Genomic DNA, 22,236 nt, shown 5'->3' on the forward strand with positions numbered 1-22,236 from the left:
CACCTCGCATATGGTGGAGACTGCCCTCAGGACCAGGGTGTTCCCCCAAGGTGATGTCAGAGCCGCCCCATGCACACGTGTGTGTGTGTGTGTGTGTGTATGTATGTATGGCGTGTGTGTGGTGTTTGTGTGATGTGTGTGTATGTGGTGTGTGTATGTGTGTGTGTGGTGTGTATGTGTGGTGTTTGTGTGATGTGTGTGTATGTGGTGTGTGTATGTGTGTGTGGTGTGTATGTGTGTATGTGTGGTGTGTGTGTATGTGTGGTATGTGTAGGGTGTTTATGTGTGTGTGATGTGTGCATGTGTGCACATGTGTGTACTATGGTGTGTGTAGTGTGCATATTATGGTGTGTGTATGTGTGGTGTGTGTGCATGTATGTGGTGTGTGTGTATTGTGGTATGCATGCATGTGTGTGGTATGTGTATGTGCAGTGTGTGCACGTATGTGGTATGTATTGTGTTATGCATGTATGTGTGTATGTGTGGTGTGTGCATGTATGTGGTGTGTGTATTGCACGTGCATGTGTATGGTGCACATGTGTTGTAGAGTGTGTGTGTATGTATGTGAAGGAGAGTGAACAGGAGCTCTTGGAAGGTGGAGATGTGCTCACTGAGTGAGGGTCAACCAGGTGTCCCTTCCTCATCACTATTTGTGGCTAAGTAGGTTCTGAGAGACATAGGGAGTAAGTGAAGAAACAGACAGAGACCAGGAAATGGACTTGAGCAGCCCCACACTAAGAGAAGGAACAGGAGAAGGGACTCAGAGGAGCTGGGGATGGAGGGTGTAGCAAAGACAACAGCTTACTCAACTCCACAGTCTCCTCTTGCCCTGGACTCACAGCCGGACTGCATTTCCCAGCTTCGCGTGCAGTGAGGTGTGGCTCTGTGACTGTTTCTCTCCAGTGAATGTGAGTGGAAGTGATGGTGGCACAGCCAGGCCTGGCCTGCCTCACAAGCCAGGCTCTTCCATGCTTTTCTTCTTTCCACCAACTGAATGGAAATGACCCCAGTGAACTTGGAAGCCATGTATTGAAAACTGCAGAGTCTCCATCAGCCTGAATCTTCCAACCCTTCCACCATCTTATCGACCCAGAAAACTTTATGAATGTTAGGTGACCCCCAAATAAATTTGCATGTGTTTAAGCCACTCTACATTGTTGAGTCAATTTATTGGTCGCTAAAATTAGACCAAAAATACGGAAACATATATCCATCTGAAAGGTAGAATGAAAGATGGGCCAGGGCAAAAGCTATAAAACCAAGGGAAGATAGAATTTAAAGGAAGTGTGAGTCACCAATAACAATAATTACTATTTTTTGTATGCTGCTATATTCCAATCTCTATGGTAAGTTAAATAGATGTATTACTAGATTATATACTTTAATTGTCATGATAATTATATAAAGCATTACATGATGAACTTAAGCTCAAAGAGGTTGAGTACATTGTCCTAAGTTACACAGCAAATAAATAATACACTTCCACATCATATAATATTGCATCCAAAATGACAAGTCTAAAAAGCCAGCTAAAGGGACTTGCAGAATGGTAGATGCGGTTGAGCCGGGGAAAGGGGAGGGCTTAATGGGCTTGGGATGGGGAAGATTGAGCTAGAGGGTGACCATCTAACAAAATGCTGCTCATCCATCAGGACCTAGCTCAGGTACCCTCTTCTCTATAGAGCCTTTCTGAACTACATGAGCCAGTATCATCACTCTTTGAACTTCTTTATTCTTTACTACTCCTTATCTAGTGTAGGAGTATTACTGGACTTTTTAAGGTCCGTTTATGTGCTAGAGTTCTACTGCTTACTCACACCAGGCTGTTCTCTCCCCTTAGGCAAATGGGAGAATTACCCTTCCTCAGTCCTCATGCAATTAGGTGGGTTCATGTGACTCGTTCTAGCCCGTGGGTTGGGAAAAGAAGTGAAATGTATAATATTATTTCTCAGCCAAAGCATTTAGTAACCAGTAGTACCCTTTACTATTCTCTCTCTCTCTTTTTTTTTTTTAATTTTCATCTCCATTCAGAGGGAAGTCTATTCTCTTTCTCTGCTGCAGCAATCGTGTTAAGATGAAAAGTGCCATAAGATCTAAACCCCGAGAGTCAGAGAGTGTGGAAGACAATTTGTTTTTGAGAGTTGCTGACCCCACAGCTTACTTAGCATGGCAAGAAGTCACCTGGGTGATTGTGTTAAACTACTGAGCTTCTGCTGATGCTGTTACTGCAGCATCACACAGACGATTTTGACTAATACAACTTAATCCTCCATCATGATCAGAGATGGCAAATATTAATTATTAATTAGTGTTGCCTCATCTTGCAGACATGATGTACATTATTAATCCATCATCAACTTTTATTCACTGAGCAGTAAGGCCTCAGAATCTTTCTTATCACAGTGACCTGAGCAGTCACTACTAATTAATCATATCTGGAAAATTAGGGGAAACCCACTAAAGTCATTCCATTGCAGTCAGCATAAAATCCAAACTCTTACCATGGCCTGCAGGGGTACATGAGAGCTGGGCCCTACCCTCCTCTTCAATCTCGTTTCCTACTATTTGCTTTCTTGTTCACTCTTCTCCATCCACATTGGCCTTTTCAGTTCCTCAAATACACCACTCTGGTCTCAAGCTTTTACATTTGCCGTGCCTTTTTTATGCAAGCTCGACTTACATGTCACCTCCACAGACCTACCCTCCCTGTCTTCCTTAGTCAAGTTACCCTGCGACTTCTGTCCTCTTCCTTGATGATAGTAAAATATTAGTCTGTCTTTTTGTGCTGTTGTATTCCTAGTACTTAGAGTGGTGTCTGGAACATAGAGGTGCTTACAAAATATTTCTTGAACTCATGAAGGCAACTGATCTCGCTACCTTGATCTAGACCATAATCTCTGAGAAGAGAGGGCAGGTTCTATTCATCTTTGGCTTGTCCTCCGTGCTTAGTCCATGTAGTGTATACAGAAGATGTCCGTTAAATTCCTGTGTGATGATTGAAGACTTTTATTTTCCTTCACATCATGGTGGATTTACATCTATGCAAGTTCTCCCTGAAGAAGAGAACCGGCTCCCTGATTCCTGTTTCCTTTCTATTTAACCAACAGGTTAATTATAGGTTAAACAACAGGAGGAATATTCATGGAAGGGGTGGTGTTTCACCATTTGGTTCCAACTGGTTGAAACCTGCCCTGCCTTGATCCTGTTTTGATCAGGGTAATCTGAAACTTTGTTTGAAGACTTCCTGACTCAGTTAGGCAATGCTGCAGCAATGCCCAAAGCAATGCCCAAGGCAGTACCTAAAGCAGTACCTGCCAGTTCCCTGTCTCAAGATCAAGAAGTAATTTCTGCTTTTCTCAGAACTTCTGCCTTATTCTTCTTTCTCCTGCTTTTCTATCCACATGGAGGTATATTGCTACCCCACAGTTTCCAAGTTTTCATCTTATATGTTCAGCCACACTGTAATACCAAATTTCAAGCACAAAGACTCTGGCCAGGCTTGCTTTGGGTGTCTATCACTGGGTCCAGTCAGTCATGGACATAGGAGGTGGGGGGGTCACATAGTAAAATTATGGCTGCCAGGAGCTACTTTTCAGGACCTGAATACAATATTCAGAGAAGGAACTAGAACTTGTAAGTTGGGCTAATAATCAAAAAAGTGTCTTGTGAGTAGTATAGTCACTGAATAAACTCTCAGGTGCTATAAACAGAGACTGGTGTTCATTTCTAGTCATACTAAATAGCTATCTCACAATGATACTATAGGAAATCAAGGCATAGTTTTTGCAAATATAAAATTGTCTAGTGAGTAATCAAAGTCTGAGTCTTTAAAGTTGCCTTATTCTAGGATTCTGATTTTTCAGGGAGCTGTGAGTGTCAACATTTTCCATCCTCTACCTTAGCAACCCTCTTTCCACCTCCCCAAGTCCAACAAAAGCTTTCAGAGGAGATCTTCCTTCTTAAAAGAAACTGACTATAATAAAATTCAGTGACTACTGATTAATTAGGACTCCACTGGTTTTGCATTTTTGCTAGATCAAAAATCAAGAAGGAATCACAATTTTCTATCCTTATATCTCATAATGACAGGAAAGATCTGTGAATTAAAATGAAGATGTGACTTTGGACTAGTCACTTAACCTTCCTATGCCTCAGTTCCTTATCTGTAAAATAGGGATTAACTTTTCACAGGGCTGCTGTGACTGTTAAATGACATTAGGTTTGACATGTGGTAAGTACTATTAGCTATAATGTTGAAGATAACAGTGATTGTGGTGATAACAATGGTAATACTAGTGGTGATTATAAATGGTGGTAGTGGTGATGTTGGTGGTGATGATAGTGGTGGTGGCAGTGTTCAAGGTAGTCATGTTGGTTGTGGTAGTGGTGATGGTGGTGGTGATGATGGGAGAGGGGATGACGGTGGTGGTGACGACATTGATGGTGGTGATAATGGTTGTAGTGATGGTGCTGGTGGTGGTGGTGATGACATTGATGGTGGTGATAATGGTTGTGGTGATGATGGTGGTGGTGGTGGTGGTGAGGGTGGTAGTGATGAAGTAGTGATGATTAACTATGACAGAACCAAGAATCTATAAATTTTGCTCAACACATAGTAGTCACACAGCGACTGAATAAAAAGAACAAGCAATTTTTAGATAGCTCCAAGGGTATTAGTCACTATTTACATAACAACCATGGATATGACCAACACAAATCATGCTCAAATGTTCATTAAAGCAGGTCCCTTAAAACCTGCCAATAGATATTAAACTAACCACTTTGTATGAAATGGAAATAAGAGGAATAAATAAGAATTTTAGTGACTACATGTACTTAAGAGAAATAAAATTATATTTCTTTTCGATAATAGTGCATAAAATATAGACTCTTTCACTTGTCTTCCTTCCAATTAGCTTGCTACATAAAATCACACACCATTAATTCAAATTTCATCCTCACTTCAAATATTCATGTTTCTCAATGTGTTATCATCCAACCGTGGGACTTGGTCTTATCTGCGCACTATTTTTACCTCCAAAGGTCGGCATAAAAGCCACTTGGTGACTGACATGGACACATCTAAAGCACAGAGGCACCTGTCCTTTTGGCATTTCCAGGGTGCAGCAGCCACACTAGCTACTTTATTTGCCATGATTTGAAAGCCTTACTCATCCTAAAGACTCAGCTCTGTAATCACCCTTGGTTAGCTTGAGAGTAGTCATTCGAGGTCATTTATTTTTCATGATGATTACTTCCCAGATACTGGTTTATTTAGACTTCAATGATAGCTATTTCATGAGAGTTTTTTTTCACCACTGCTCATTTGCATGTGCAGAATTCATACTGTGAATGTGAACTAAGAATGAATTTTTTATTTTCAAGTTAAAGTTAAACTAGAATGGCCCCTCCCTTTTTTTTTTTTAACTGTGCCAGATTGCTCCTTTTCTGGGAAGCAGCCCCTTGAAAGAATTGAATATTGTCCTTCTAGAAGAGTCCATGACCTGCTGCATTTATAATCCTGGAATTCCATGATTCAGCCCCAGATCTTCCAGCCTTTGTCTTCACACTCCTGCTCACATTTGGTTTAGATTTGACATTTCTTTGTTTAGGAGGAACAGGATTAATTACTACTAGTCAGAAACCATCAGGCCCCAATATTTCAGCAAAAAATCCCAGTCTGCCAGAGTGAGCAATGCTCTGGCTCCACTGCAGTCTGCATAAACCGATTACCCCAGCTTGCATTTGAAATTGTCAAATAGTCTGTGTGCTTCCACCTATTAGCTCATGCAATGCCTGAAACACTCCTAAATGCCTGTGATGAGAAGGGAAACTAATAACAGTCCTTCATGCACTCATGGAATGCTTATTTATGGAGCATGGTACGTATGTCAGAGACTGGGATATGTCAGGCACTGACAGCTGAGTACCTGCTGGTGCCCAAGACAGCTATGTCCCTGTTCTTAGGTAGCTTAGAGATTGATGGGTCATTGAGTCCCACCATGAGGCAGGCACCCCAGTAAAGGGTATCGATGCTTTCTTTCACCTACTGCTCATAACAAACTATGGGAAAGGTCTTATTACCCTCATTTCGTGGCTGAAATGACCAAAACTCCCCGAGGTTAAGTCACCGGCTGATAAAGGGAAGAGCCGATGCTCAGACTTGGGCTTTCTCAGTCCAAGGCTGCTGATTTCACTCTGGATTCTTTCCAAATTATGTGATCTCATGTCAACCCAGTTCAATTCAACCTCTTTTCCAGTTTCCCACATCCCATGGCTTGGCTTAGAAAGGTAGCTGGTGCAACACACAACAGATATTGAGCATCTAAAATTAATCCCTTTAAAGATTTTAAGCTTTATCTAGGCTCAAATAGGGGAAACTTTGTGTGACCAATGGTGTGGGGGGCGGTGTTTGGAGTGGAAAATGAATGAGAGGGGTGATCCAGGAATTCCCAAAGGCTGGCCCTGACTCAGTAAGTCACTGGGTCAGTTATTTGAAATGAGTCATTTGTGGTATGGGGGCAAAGGATCTCAGCCCCTCACTAAACTATCGGGAAGCAGGCCGAGAAAATATTCCCCCCTGAGAGGATAATCCTAATTACAACCCCAAGAATTTGCATGTCCCTTTATGGTTTGCAAAGCACTTTCATACCTGTTTTTCTTTCGTTGTCAGAATTGTTTACTGCACTAACGGAGAAGGGACCAGGGTTCGAGATGACTTAGTTTGGTGGTTTTTATATATTTTTTTAAGAGTAAACTCCTTTGTCAAAAGGCAATGTCATGAAGTACTCTGTATATAAAACTGATGCAAGTGGAACTTCTGTGGTTGGGATGGGGTCGGGGAAGGAGAGAAACAGCCCACTCCTAAGCCTTTGCTCTAACTGCAATGCCTGCTTTTGAGGGGTCCCCAAGGAACCTCCAGGTTCCATGAAACACAGTAAAACAAACATCATTCCTAGTGACTACTCACTTCACATCACTTCCCTCTCCCAAGAAAAGAAATCCGAAATCCCTGGAGGTCACATGAGGTGTTCAAGGCCACTCCTCACTCAATGTTCTTGTCCACGAAACCCACCAGAGCTGGTTTCTCCCATGGCTAGAGCCTGAAACTCTACCTGGGAGCCAGTTTACCCCCAATTGTTTCAGCAAAATGTCCTCCTGATCATAGACAGTAGCAGGGACAATTCTTTCCTGCTCCCGGCAGCATTTTCAAAGTGCCCACTCCTCAAGTAACGGCTCAGAGGATCTGGCTTCATTTCAGACAGGGAGCCCCTTGAGTCGTGGCATGCCAGTCGCTGAGTGGCTGGGGAGTAGGTCCAGACAGTGATCTATTAGTCCCAGATACACTCCCTGAAAGATGCAAGAGGAGCAGTCTGTAGTCAAACAGGATCTCCCCAGCTGAAAACCTACATTGAACCAGACAGTGGTGGTGGTTGTACAATATCGTGAAAGTACTAAATGCCACTGAATTATACACTTTAAAATGGGCAAGGGTGGGCAGGGAGCAGTGACTCACGCCTGTAATCCTAGCACTCTGGGAGGCCGAGGTGGGCGGATCGTTTGAGCTCAGGAGTTCGAGACCAGCCTGAGCAAGAGCAAGACCCCATCTCTACTAAAAATAGAAAGAAATTATATGGACAGCTAAAAATATATATAGAAAAAATTAGCTGGGCATGGTGGTGCATGCCTGTAGTCCCAGCTACTCGGGAGGCTGAGACAGGAGGATCCCTTGAGCTCAGGAGTTTGAGGTTGTTGTGAGCTAGGCTGACGCCACGGCACTCACTCTAGCCTGGGCAACAGAGTGAGACTCTGTCTCAAAAAAAAAATAAAAAACAAAAAAAAATAAAAATAAAAAAATAAAATGGGCAAGGGTAAATTTGATATTATGTGTATTTTAACATAATAATAATATAATAATAATTTTAAAAACGTACACTGGCTCCTTATTTCCCATAGGGTCAAGTTCAAACTCCCTGGCACAGTTTACAACCTGTCCCCACCCCCCACCTCTATAGCCTCATGTCTTGCTATCCCCCTCCTAGCCTCATCATCTGCTCTAATGTTCAGGTCAGTTCAAATTGCTCTCCATTCTCTGAACAAGCCACGTTCTTTCACTTTTCTATGCTAACATACAATTTTGCTTTTAGTAATAATAGCAAACACTTATATACAGTGCTTACTATATGCATATATACACATATATCTGGCGCTTAATATATGCAGGACTTTTGAGCCATTTAACCCTCACTAATTCTATGACGCAGGTAGATACTATTAATATTATTAAACCCATTTTATGTTTGGGGAAATCAAGGCTTATTGCCTTAGTCAAGGCCACACAATTAGTAAGCACCCAAGACAGGGTTTGGACGCACATGTTCTGGCTTCTGCATCCTTGCTACTCATCTCTACAGAGTACTCCCTGCGGATGACTGGTCCCTGAAGTCTCATCTGAAGAATTCCTCCCCTTCCTTAAGAGACTTGGCTCAAATATCACCTCCCCTGTGAATCCTCCCTGGTGTTCCCCAGGAAGAAGTGTGACTCCCTTCTCTAGGACTGATAACACACATGTTTTGCAGCATATTTCATGTTATGTGGTAATAGCCTACTTGTGAGTCTGATTCCCTACTAGGGTGCGAGGTCCCTGAAGACAAGGCCAGGCCTTATTTATCCTGATTCCTCTGGGTACTCACTATATGATTGATGAATGAATGGGTGGGTGGATGGCTGGGTGCATTTCTCTCAATTTTCCAACTTCTTTCAATAAATAACAAACTCTTACCTTCCTTCAGAAATTCTGGCTTGGTGCCTTCGGGGTTGTGCCACAGCCACTGGTAATCACTTTCATTTTCTGTGTAACTTGCCAGGCAAGAAGTCCATTCAGACTTACTTTCAGTAGTTCATGTTAAAAATAAATACTGCTTTTGATTTCCAAATATTAAACCACAGTATCTTATAGGTAGATATGGAATTATGATTCAAAGTATGATTTTTCAAACTCAAAATACTTCCCCTGAAAAATATTACAATCCCCCACTCTCTTGGAGATCTACTGGGTAGAACACAGAGAGAAAAACAGGTTAGTGTTTACACAGAAAGGAGTATAAATGGGAGCAAGAAAGAGTAGATGAATGTGTGGGTGGATGAGAGGACGGATAAAATGATGGATGGATATGTTGATGATGGATGGATGGGAGATGAGTGGATACATCAATGAACAGTTATGTGGGTAGGTGGAGAAGAGGATGGTGGACGTAGCTTTATAAAGAGATGTGAGAAAGGATGTATGGAGTGATGGATAAGTTGTAGTATGGGAGGCTGAACGTAAGAATAGGTGGTTGGATGGAAGGCTGGATGAAAGGTTGTGTGGTTGGATTAATGGATGAATAGAAGATGGATGGATGTGAGTGGATAATGAGTGCACAAGAAGATGGATGGATATTTGGGAGGATGAATGAGTATGTGCGTGGGTGGATGGACAGAGGTGCCAGCGCGGGGGCCGGAGGAGCACATGGGTTAGTGGAGCCAAATACCAGTCCCATGACTGGCCATGGCTAGCTTTCCCCCAGCAGTCGCGTGACAAGAAGCAAAAATCTGCCCAAGCCATGTGGACTTCCCTTCTCTTTGAGGGGAAGACGAATGAGCTCTTCTTCCCTCCCCTGGGACGAATTACAAGCTCCCCACCCCTCACTCCCCAGCTCGGGCAGAGAAGCACCACCATCCAGGGCAGGACCTCGCCCCTTCCCAGCTCCTCTCCCGGGATATCCAGCTGCCTGGGAAACCCAGAGAATCATTCTCCAGCCGGGTTCAAAGATAAATTTAGCGAGAAGGGAGAGGCCGGAGGCTGCATACAACGGGGCGAGGTTTTAGGACTCTGTCATCCTCGGTGCAGAAGCCGCCTTTCCAGCTGCGGCGCGTCCCGGGGCGCGCGGGCCGGTGGGCGCTCGGAGGAAGGGTCCCCAGCGGCCCTCCCGGCGCCCGCCCCGGCCGCCCGGTTCCCCGTCCCGGTAGGGAGGCGGGCGGGGCGGAGGGGCAGCACGAAGGAGGGCTGGTACGTCTTTAAACCTCTGCCGGCTGCTTAGTCACAGCCCCCTCGCTTGGGTGTGTCCTTAGCTCGCTCCCTCCCTCCGTCTTAGGTCACTCTTTCAAACCTCTAATAAAAACTGCAGCCAACTTCCGAGGCGGCCTCATTGCCCAGCGGACCCCAGCCTCCGACAGGTTCGGTCCGCCGGCCCCCGCCCCGCGCCCCGGGACCCTCCACTGCACTCGCTTGCTCTCTCGGTTCGCCCCGACGCCATGGACACGTTTTGGTGGCGCGCAGCCTGGGGAATCTGCCTCGTGCAGCTGAGCCTGGCACAGATCGGTGAGTGCCCGCCGCAGCCGGGGCAGAGGGAGCGGGTGCCAGGGGTGCCAGCCCGGGCGCCGCGGCAGCCCCGCAGGCTAAGCCGGCCCTGGCCCTGCGGAACTGAAGTCAACTGGGCGACGAGCGACATGTGTTGCGTTCAGGAAAGCAGTTAGCGATTTGCGCTAAGCTGTTGGAGCGTTTGTCAGTGGGAAGCCCTCTTTCGTTGAAAGGAAAAGAGAAAGGAGAAAGTTTGCCGGGCAGGCTGCGGCGCGCAGTTTTGGGTGAGGTGGCTGGAGCTGGAGCGCAGGGCAGAAAGTAACTGTACTCCTGGATGCGCGCACTCCGAGTCTGGACTAACAGGCTCCGCTGCCCAAGGGGCTGTGGCCGGCTGGGCAGAGCTGGGCGGGGCAGGGACCGGGGCTGGAGCCGGGGCTGGGACAGGGGTAGAGGCTGTTGGCAAGGTGGCTACAGAGGCGCTCCCAGTTGCGTGCGTAAGAGCGGGTGGCAATGGGCTTTCCAGAAAAGGGTCCTGGATCCTTGTGGCTCCCCACCGAGCCTGGGTTACAAAGCTTACAGTCTACTCCTCCCTGTCACTGACCACCTTAGCCTGTGGGAACTTGAACCAGCTCTGCGCCGAGGCCCTGGGTCTCCATGAGGTTTCAGCCTCGGGCAGGGAGTATGAACAGGAGGGCAAGACCGGGCCAGCTGCTCAGTCCTTGCAACCTCCTGTCTCTGCCAATCAGTTTGGGGAAATCCAAACAGTAGGGTGGCTCATGTTCCCTGCCTGGCAGCCTCAGAGCTGGGAGGGGAATCTCATACCATGGTAACATCAGGGACCCTGGAGCTGGGGCTCCAGTATCACATCCAAACAGGGTGGGCGCCTTTCCATGGCTGTGGAGGGAAGGGGCCGCCGTGAGGTATTCTAGCGTGGCTCAACCCCAACCGTTCCCTTTCTTTGTTTCTGTACGTACAGATAATTACATGGCTGATTGGCTTATTACTAGCAAAATTAATTTTTCTTTTAAGAAGTGCCAGCTGGGTCATTAAGACAGCTCAGCCTACAGTTAATCCTACTCAGCAAGTATTTATTAAACCCAGTTTTGGGGGCTACCAAGGAAGCAAAACACACAGTCCCACATGGCTACTGAGGATAGGTGGGGATCTGGGCATCTAGCATTTAGATTCCTGAAGCAGAAGCAATAATGATAATTATTGCAATAACAGCACTAGCTACCACTTACTGACACTTTCACTGCACCCAGCGCTATGCTAAATCCTTTACATGTGGCGTCTTGTTTTACTTTCAGAATGGCTCAGTGAGAAGTGTCCTGTTAATAGGTCTGTTTCATAGGAGGGAAACTGAGGCTCAGAGAGGTTAGGTGACTTGCCAGTGTTCACACAGCCAGGAATGTGCTGGGCGTGAACCCAAGTCCACTGAGTTGCAAAGTCGAGGCTTAATCAGAATCAGTTAGACTGTACGGGATGGGCAAACTCGGAGAGGATTTGGGGGAAGGTGAGCTGCTGGTGGACCTCGGGTGAGGCTTCCTAAGGGAACTGGAGTTTGAACAGGTCCTTGGAAGGCAGAAACATTCAGGATGGGAAAGAAGAGGGTGACCTGAGAGCAGAGAGAGCCCTGAGCCTGGCCTTTAAGAAGGGAGGCCATGGTGGTTTCCCTATGGCCTCCATGGAAGGTTATTTGGATGTTACCTACCAGTGTGGACTTCTGCTTTGTCTCTGAGAATTCTGACTCCTTTCAACCTGTCTCCCTGATTCTTCTAAAGGGCCCCACCCCCAAATATTTGGTGCTGTCCTAACCCCTGAGGGTTTCCCAGAGATAAGCAGGCTCACCCCTGCCTCACTCTGACCCTGAGTGTCCGTGGTCTCTCTGGGCAGAACCATTTGGGAGAAGCATTAACACAGTGCCGGTAGCAATAACTGCCTGGGACCCAGCTTTCATGTGCTTGGAAAGTTGTTGGGAAGGAACTGAGACTTGGAAAGGAGACATGACTTGAGTTTAGGGCTGGGCAGGTTGGGGGCATGGGGGTGGGAGAAGAAAGAGGAGTGGTGAAGGAAAGGAACTGTTGTTACCTCATTCTGGGGAGTGGTGGGCTCTGGAAGACCACGAGGAAACTTTGGAAAGGAGCAAGGTTTTGGGGAGGAAGGAAGGGTCCAATCTTTGTATAAGCAAGTACAAAGTAGAGAAATGCTCAGTTGTAGTTACATTGGACCCAGGAACTGAGTTGGGGAACAGGTATGTTGAATTAGGTGTCCCGTGCGAGAGGAAGAAAGTGGCCCTAGGTAGAGAGGGTAGAGGAGATGAGTCCTCCCTGCAAGTAACTCCTTCTCTTTGTGGGCCAGAGATCGTCACTAGGGAATTGCCCCCTAGCGTTGAGAAATAGGGGAGCATCTGAGAGCCCTGGGGTCTGGGGGAGGCACCCACATTTCTGGTCCCACTGAGCGTTAGAGACTCCTCCCCTTGCGAGGAGTTAGAGTTTTGGCTGTGTTTTCCCACGTGAAGAAGCCAGAAAGCATAGCCCCATCCCTGCCGAGGTTAGCATCAAGGAATTCAGTTATTCCCTTTTTGGACATCGGACATCTACTTCCTGCAAAGGCATGGTGACAAGTCCGTGTCATGGAGGCTGGCAGCCAGTAGAAAAAAGTTCCGTTTTCTTTCAGAGTGCCCCACACAGGAGGAGATGCTGGACAGCATGAAATTCTTAGTTTATGACAGATCTCCTTCCATTCATTCAGGAAGTATTTCCTGACTCATTGTCATAGACTCAGAGACCAGGACTCTAAGGATCGTTTAGAAAAACCCCTTCTTTTTCCCAAGAAGGAAACACACCCCGAAAGAGAAGAACTACTGACACCTCTCTGAGACTTGTCAGGGTACTAGGGCAGGACACTTTTCATACAATTTGGTCTCTGATATACCCCTATCGTCCAGGACTGTGGGAGCCCCACCCTTACCCCCTGTAGTGGGCGGGGAGGGTGTGTCTGCCGGGGTAACGGCATTTGCTCACACCTTAAATACTGTCTACACACTCATTACAATTTTACATTTTACTCCACAATATACTCAGTTTGAGTTTAATATAAGAATAATGATATGCATTTCTTACCATAAAGCAAAGTTGATGCTTGAGAAAGATTCTCTGTGTTGTCCTGAGGCTTCTAACACTGCCTGGAACATCACCGGAAGGTTAGGAGCACCCACGTTTTAAAAGGCTGACTACTGCTACTGTACCATCGGTCCTGTGTAAACCAGGGCCTTATGTCCCTAGGAAATAACACTTAGTGACACCAGCTATGCTAGGCATAAAGCCAGGGGTTAGCACAGGTCATCCTACATAAGCCTGACAGCAGCCCTGGGAGGTGGCATCACTTGCCCAAGGACCTGGTGGTGGAGCTGTGATTTCCCCATGGTCTAACATCCTTCCATGTTTGACTTCACTGTCTATGCTCTGTACATTTATTACGTTGCCTCTGGAGGACTTTAGAAACTGTGCATGGCTCTCCCACCCTCCCTGTCCCCTATGGCCAGTATAGGTGAAGCCTCGCGTGAGTGGCTTCTCTCTCCACCCCTGGCAGGCTGTGGACTGACTCTTGGCACCCTGCCCTTCTGGCCTGTCTCTTCCCAAGCTTGGCCACAGCTGTCAGAGATGTCAACCAAATTATTTGTTATTAAAATAAGTCAATTCCCTTATCAGAGTCCAGCTGCCCTTCTAGACATGCTCTCATTTGCAAGCTTGGAGAAAAGGGAGAGGCTGTTCCTTGTCTATGAGACAAGTTAGGGCAATGCCTTGTGCCTGAAAATTAGGAAAGAGGCCTCCAGAGGTTCTCACGCTGACCCCTGCAAGAGTTTCAGATGCGTTGACCCAGCAAGCCCCCTTGTCACATGCTCCTTCCCAGGTTGTGTGGGCCCTCCGTGGGGGAAAGTCTTGAGGACCAACCCAGGCAGGGGGCTGGTACGGTTTGCTACAAAAGTCAAGAGTCCTGAGCTGAAACCCAGTGTGCAGCTCTGGGTGACACATGGCCACCCAAGTGAGGTTTTAGATCAGCCTGTGGTGTCAGAGGCTTCCAGACTGGGGTCCCCTGATGGAGAGGAGGTGGTGGGGCCTCCTCAGCAGTCCCTCCTGGCTGGGGCTGGGGCTGGGAACAAGATACGGGCTGCAATTGTATTTCCCAAGCACCTCTGTCTTCGCCGACTCCACCCGGAGCCTGAACGGGAAGTGGTTCTTGTGAAAGACTGAGCTGAAGCAGGTGGCAGGTGCTGCCAGGCACGGCGTAGTTTTCAAAGGGGATGTTTTCTGCCTCAGAGAGAAAATCTAGGGGTTTGGACAGCGTGAAGCTGATGACTCAATTTCCTTTGTGTCCCTGCTTGAATGGGAAGGACACAGTTTTCTTTAGAATTACCAGGGTAGGCTGGTGCCTTCCGCCTTCTACCTCCTTCTGTCTACACTTAGCAGGTTGAAATTTTTTTTTTTTCGAAAGGTGTACTCCTCCAAAGCTGCCCAACAGGGTTTGAAAAGCCAGCCCAATTGAGTGCCAGAAGGGGCGCTTTCTAAAGTTCATGGTTCAGGAGTCTGGCTTGGTGTGGATACAGTGCTTGGTGGTTCCACATTCTCTGGGACAGTCAGGATCTTGAATATGCAAATACTCTAGCAATTGGCACATAGTATCTATTTTGACTAAATATATATATATATATATTTTACAAATAGATGCATGGTTTCATGTGATTAGAAGTCAAACACTTTGTAAGGCTTTTTACATAAAGAAATTCACATCTTTCTAACTTCTTAATGAATCTGGCGTTGATTCAATGGATGTTTGGTTAGGAAAGTGTGTACTTTGGAGAGAAATATTGAATATTCCTCTCCTGTCCATTTCTTGATCACCTGAGGGTGTGAAGTACAAGGAAAGGCCAAGCATTTGATTCCTGTTTGCTAGATGTGGGCATACACACGGCGCAGGTGTGCCTGTAAGTATCTACACACCTGAACCCATATGTGGGTGTGGTGGGAGCTGGTGGTACCAAGGAGCCCTAAAGACTTTCACACCCCTTAGAGGGGGAAACAGCAACAACAGGGCAAAACCCAACATAGCTTCTCTTGTCTGTCTTCTGCAGCAAGAGAAGGGGGAGTCCCTTCTCTCTCGGGGAGCCCCCTGCTGTCAAAGATTGTATCTCATTTATTTTTCTGTTCCCAGATCCTGATGCTTGTCCATAGTTGTGACAAGTAACTGTTTGTTGAACTGAAATGAGTGCCTAGAATTCAGAAATATATATGGGAGTACACTGGTCAGTAGAGCTAAGGTGCAAATATGTTTACGTGTACATGGTAACAGTGGTGACAAATGTGTTGCTCAGGGCAGGGCCGAGGAGGGCCCTTGGCTTGCCAACTGCCCACCACAGGGCTCATGTTTGGGCTGCCCAAATAGGGAACTCACCCACTTATTTGTGGCTTTGGTGGCTTCTTGCTGTGACAGTTGGGGACGGCTGTCTAAGGACAGGGTTACTAGATAGCTGGGCTGAGAAGGGAGTGGGAGCAGGCAGGATGATGACACCAACCCCAAATTTAAGCCTCAAAATAAAATACTCCCCAGCAGCAGCCAGCTTGGAGTTCTAGTTATTCTGGAGACGCTGCAATGAGGTTGGAATTATTGGGTGAGAGGCCCGCACCCTTCCAGCCCCCGGGGCCTGCGTCTGGAAGGTGCTGGCAGCTGGGGGAGAAGTAGGAGTGTTTCACAGGAGACCCTTGCCTTGTGGTCTCTTTGGGTAATTATCAAACTGCTCTCTGGCCTGGTGCTACTGCAGCTCCTCCAGGGCCAAGTCTGCAGGGAGGCCTGCCAGCTGATGGGGACCCACGTTGGCAACGGCAAACAGTGTCTCCTCTCCACAGATCCTCCCAAGTGTGAAATTACCCATAACTGGGTCAGGTCTTGCCTTTCCAAGGATTGAATACCCAGCGAGGCTTGAGAGACAGGGAGACAAACACAGAACGAGGGGGAGGATGTTTGGGGGGGGGGCAGGTGGGGAAGCAGAAACTCATAGAGCCAGATCTCCCCAAGTTTGGGGTGCACTGGCTGTCTGGGTGTGTCCTCCTGAGGCAAGTGTCCCTCCTAAGTGCAAGTGTGGGCAGACAGATCCCAGGTGGGTGGGGAGGGGCTGAGTCACCAAGGAGGTGATTTGCAAAACTCAGGTCCCAAAACCTTTCCTTAAGTCTTCAGCTTTCGAGAGTAAAGGTTAATTGCAAAACCGCAGTGGGGGAGAAAGATTATTCACATAGACCAGAGCAATTTTGAGCATCTGAGAGGGTGTCATTGCAAGTCTCCTTTGGCAGTGCCTGAAAAAGTTCATCTTTTTTTATTTTTTTGTGAGCTCCTGTGCCTTTTGTGCTTATTGTTTGCAGCTAGTTGTATGTTCTGAGAAACCATCACCATTATTAATAATAATAGTGCACACTTACATAGTGGTACGTGCCAGCACCTTTCTAATCATTCCCTATATACTAACTTGTTTAATGTAAACACCAACCTCAGGAAGGCAGTGCTATTATTATCCCTCTTTTACATGTGAGGAAACAGAGGCACAGAGAATTTAAGTAACTTGCCTGAGGCCACACAGCTGGTAAGTGATGGGGCTGGGATTCAGGAGGACTGGATACAGTCATGTTCTTAGTCACTGCATGACAGTGCTTCTCGTGGTATGTTAAGATGTCAGGGCACCCCAGAAACCCGCATGGTTATACCTGGTAGTACTCTGGTTGTTTTTAAAGACTCCATTTCGGAATCTGTGTGTGGGGTCCTAATGTCACAGAGCTGGTTTCGCCTTCTTCCTTTTTAAAATGTGATGTCAGAGGACGGGGCTGGAATTGCAAAAATGAAGGAAAAAGTTGTGATGGAAACTCCCTCCAATTCATATTCTGAGCAGCTCATTCATTCCAAGCCCTGAATAGCTCCGCTGTCTTCTATGTGATAGGAAGTTGGGGAGGGGGAGGCGTAGGGATGAAAGGGATGGTGGCTTGAGTTGTTTATTCATTACCATGTCATTATTTGTCACCTGGATGAAAGTGAGGGTTGCTGGTTGGTATTTCTCCATCATCTACGATTTTGACTGAGAAATGAGCCAATTGAATAGCAGCAAAATGTTTGCACTCTGCTCGAGGGTCCTTGGTTCCAGAGCCTTCTTTCTACCAGCTAGCATTGATGGGTGAGGGAGGGAAACTGAGAGAGGAAGCTTTCAGGAGTCAGGCTACACACATCCAGGGCACAAGGAATTTGGCAAAAGCTAGAAGTGCGCAGTAGCCCTTCTCTCGGCCTTAGCCTAACCAGATGACCAGGCTTGTGTTTGGCCCAGCAGGAGTAAGAGCGTTTCCTCTGGGTGGCCCTGGCTGAGAAACAAGCCACCCAGGAAGCAAGGAGGCAAAGCCCCCAGGGGACATCTGACTCAGTCTACAGGAGGGGACCTGGGCCTTTGGCCCGGGACAGGGACTCATCCCAGATTCCCCATCTGTTTCAATTTCACTGCATCTCTTTGCACTTAAGCAGTGCCTTCTAGAAGGACCCATGCACCAATCATGGAACTAGACAGCATATTTTCCTACTTCTCCAAGGCAGTAGTGTGGTGACAGTAAAGCCTTTACACAAGTACTCGCCATTATGCACATTAAGATGCCGGGAAGAAGTGAACAATGCCATGCAGCCCGTGCCTGGTCTCTTGCCTTTGGCGTAGAAGAGTGTTTCTGCCCAGGCCACTGACTGCAGTCTTTGTACATTCTAAACACATTAAATGGGTCTCTACTATGTGCCAGTCACAAATGTTGCCATTGCTGAGTGTTCCAGTCCAGAAAGTAGAATCCAATGGAGCTAAGCCCCATCTTGCAGCCTGCAGGCCATCAGCTGATGTCCCTGAGTCAGCCCCGTGGCCACTGGTGAGTTGCGGGGCCCTTACCTGCCTGCAAGGAGAGGACGGGGGTTCAGTAACCCACAAGAGTACTGGTCATGCAGAGGGGGATAAAGTGTGGGGAAGAAATCTCCTGCCCAGAGGTGTGTCTTTGCAGTGGATCCCCTGTAGTGGGACTGGTTGTCTTCGCAGTATCAGCCTTAGAGGTCAGGTACATCCCTGTAGGCTCTCCTAAGTGACTCTTACTTTCTCCTATTGCTTACCAGTTGTTACCCTTGACCATTCATAAAAACTTGCCACGTAGAAGGTGTAAGGGCAAAGAAACAAGACAGACTTCTGCTTGGTTGCTTCCTCGGTCACCTAAGAGCAGCGCGTGAGCTTGGGCAGTTGCATGTGTAAAGTGTCTAGAACAATATATTTAGCACGTAATAACTAAAGCAGAATGTCTGGCACATAGAAGGTGTCCCAAGAATAGAAATTTACATTATATTATAGTTTCTTTCTATTACTGATTCACTACATGCTGCTGAGAAAATCATTACACCCCTATTTGCCTCCATTTTTCCATGTGTAAAATGAGAGAGTGAATCCTGGTTGGTCTGTAAAAGTCCTTTCCAGACCTCGTGTTCTATAAATCTACCACTCTGTGGGCCTACTAACACCTAAGCCTCATAAAAACTAATCGAAAGAAAAACATAAAACTACTATAATGCAGTGTCAAAAAATGTGATCCCTGGTTTGCATTAAATGTCCGAAGTGAATTATTAATCCATGCCAGAAACAACCATATGGACCCAATTACACGTAAACTCCAGTGGGCAGGAGTGACTCCTGGGGACAAAGTGCTTTGCTCACAGTACTCCACTGAATCCTCTCAGCATGTGTGCTGTGGAGAGATGAAGACACTTTGGACAGAGAAGTTAGCAACATGTCCCAGTCACATAGCTAAAACTACAGGAAGCCAGTCCTGGATTACCTGCAGGATCTGAATGCAATAATCTTTACTTCACACTGTACTTTAAAAAACATTTCTTCACGTGGCCAAAAAAGCCAACCCCTGAAGGAGGGAAAAGATTGTACCCTTCACTTTCAAAACTTCATGAGCACTTTGGATGTCTCAGCTTTCTTCAAGGGACACCTGCAACTTGTTGGTGCAAAATGAAAGACAAAATTCAGCCAAAGGAGTACTTAGAGGATGAGTTCTAGTATCCTATGCATCTAGGGGAGCCTGGGAATCTGAGAACAAAACAAAACAAAAGAACAAATATATGTTGTTGTATATACATAAAACCCAATCAAGGCACTGAGCAAGAGAGACCTATGAGATGGTGAATTGCTGCTTCTACTGAGAGCTTTTCAGACCTCCACTAAGATTTTTTTTTTAATTTGTAAAACAGAGAAGCTCTTGTTTGGGGGGTGCGGGGAGGAAGTTGTGAAGATTGCATTACTTAGAAGTTTGTCAAAGTGGGTCAAAGGCTAAATCCCCTGTCTGGTTTCTGGCCTTCTATCAGTCACTGAAAGTTCTTAGATCACAGCCCATTCTGGCTGTGCGCATTTCATATCCATCTGAATCCACTGACCATGAATTGAAATAGAATCCCAGATGAGTTCAGGTCTCGTGTCACATGTGATGCCCTCAGTTATTGCTGAATATGGTTCAGCCATCTGTATCTCCAGCTAATCCTATAGACATAATATTCTAGAAGTGAGAACCCACTTGTGGCCAGCAGAGGTTTGGCATTTCTCTGTCTTAGTCACAGGGTGACAGTGGGCAAGGTCTTTCCCTTACTTGTTGCATCTGTCTCCCCAGTTACAAATTGGTGACAAATTGACCAATTCAATTCCTTAAAATGTATCACGTGGTTGACACCATGGAAAGAAGTTAGGGAAGTGGAAGACTTAGTTTCTGTCCTTGGAAAGCTTGCAAATTGGTGGAAGAAAAGTTAAACAGGTGAGGGAATTCTACAAGAGAGCATCTAACCAAGTGTCAGAAGATCAGGAAAAACAGATGTCTCCGTGAGCTGTGATTATACGGGAAGGCCTCAAGGAATTTAAGGATGAGTTGAGTGTGCACAAGGAGATGGACAGAGAGGGGGTGAGAGGAGAAAAACCCAGGGAAAGGTAAAGCATAGGTTAAAGTGGGGGAAATAAGTATGGCTTAATTGGAGTCAAGAGAGGGGTCAGCCTGCCTGGATGAGAGTGTCCATGTTTAAGAACAGTGAGGTAAGTGGTTGGACAGACTCCAGGCGATCAAGTAACAGTGGCACTGTCCACTGGCAGAAGATCCAATTCTTCTGCCCCAGAAACTCAGAAGTGCTCATGACTCACCCTCTCCAACAGTGCTAGACAGAGTTCAGAAGCAGGCCAGCTCCAATACTGAGACAGAACTTTGGCAACTCTACCTGGGTTGGAGAATGGCATTTAAGTGAATCCCAAACAAGGCCTACAGCATCAATAGCAAATAGATTTCAGCTTATGAGACACTTCGCATTGATTACCAGAGACTACCTGGAGTGCTGTGCTAAGAAGCCAAACCTCGGCTCAGGTGTGGAGAGTACTGTGATCTACTAGTGATGTCTGCATGGGCATGCTATGTATCCCACGGATATCGCCCTAGCAGAGCAGCAGGCTTTTCTTGTTTATATTTCTGACAGTTGTATGTAGAGTTCTCTGGGAGTTTAGCCATTTTGGAATCTGGCCAGCTAGCCATACCAAGACTCTACCTCCTTCCAGAATAGTATAAAAGCAGCCTCTTACTCAGAGGACACAATTTGGTTGCTTGAGCCTTTTCTTAGGATTCACCCACATTATATTTTCCCATTTCCCCAAGTGAAGTTAGATACTGGGAGCCAGGAATCTCCTCTGTTTGAACAAGGGCCAGACCTCCTGGCAAAGGGCCCCTTCTCCACATCAGCTTCTTCATCTGCAAACTGAGAAGACAAAAATGGTGCCTCACCCATGGGGGTGATAGGAGGAATAACTAGCTAATGCAAGTAAAGCCTTTGAAGATGAAAGGGTTGTACGTGCATGTTAATTACAACTTTTATCAGCCCTGGAGCCTCTGCGTTCTCAGCTGCCACTGGGAGCTCTTGTGTGCCTCCCAAATGCAGACAGTAGCAGCATTCCACAGACTGGCCCCACTGGGTCCTGCTCTGAGCATCCGAGTCAAGAAGGCTGGATTCTGAACTCAGGCTGGCCAGCCCCCTCTGGGCCACTCAAGTTTCCCACCACTCATCCCCAGGGGAAAAAGTAGGCTCTCTACCTGGACAGGTGAGATAAGATAGAACCAAAGTATAAACAAAAGGCTCCATCAAGAGTCTACTAGAAATAGCCCCTGGGTAAGATTAGGACACTCTGCTCTAATTCCCACCCTGTGAAAGCCTAATTGTTTGACCTTGGGCTATTGGCTTTATCTGTCTAATGGTTCAATATACTGTGTGAACCACCTGGGGATAATAATCCCTCTGCCTCCCCTAGACCTCTCCACCTTTGCCTGCTGGTGTGAAAGTGTTTTGTGCCGGTAGGCAGAAGCACGTGATGTAAAACTACAAGGTCCTATTATTACCTGGGGTAACTTTCGCTTCTATCTATGTCTCCTGTTGCTGGTTGACCCCAATCACTGAAACTGTATTCTTCGGAATGCTCACCAGTCTCCTCGGAGCTGCTGTCCCCTCCTTATCTAGGAGGGCCCTGAGTTGGCTCAGGCTTCTTGGTTGTGCCCTTTCCTGAGGCTTGCAAATGCATTCAGGCTGGCGAGGGATGGGGGTGCACTGCCAAGGTGGCTCTCAATGACCTTGCTGGGGTAGCCCATAAAAGGGCTCCAGGTGGAGATGAGATGATGATCAGATGCCTTGCCAGGGCTGATGGGGCACCTTAGAAGGTGCAGGCTGAGCTGGGCCAACACAGCAGCACCAGAGTATGGGTTCAAAGAGGGTTCAAAGAAGAATAGACAAAGAGAAAGACCCTAAGTGGGAAGTTATCACAG

The 22,236-nt window shown here is 46.7% G+C and overlaps 1 protein-coding gene across 7 annotated transcripts in view; it reads left to right on the forward strand.

Annotated features, from left to right (window-relative positions):
- Nucleotides 1-10,183: 10,183 nt before the first annotated feature.
- The window catches only part of CD44 (CD44 molecule (IN blood group)), a 79,501-nt gene continuing 67,448 nt past the window's right edge, over nt 10,184-22,236 (forward strand). For all 7 annotated transcript variants that reach the window (XM_069469811.1, XM_069469812.1, XM_069469813.1 and 4 more), the window contains exon 1: nt 10,184-10,363. In XM_069469811.1, the coding sequence (XP_069325912.1) occupies nt 10,297-10,363 (67 nt within the window). In that variant the 5' untranslated portion in view covers nt 10,184-10,296. The remainder of the gene's footprint in view (nt 10,364-22,236) is intronic.

The sequence above is a fragment of the Eulemur rufifrons genome, chromosome 6 (assembly GCF_041146395.1).
Source record: "Eulemur rufifrons isolate Redbay chromosome 6, OSU_ERuf_1, whole genome shotgun sequence".
Classification (NCBI taxonomy): Eukaryota; Metazoa; Chordata; class Mammalia; order Primates; family Lemuridae; genus Eulemur; species Eulemur rufifrons.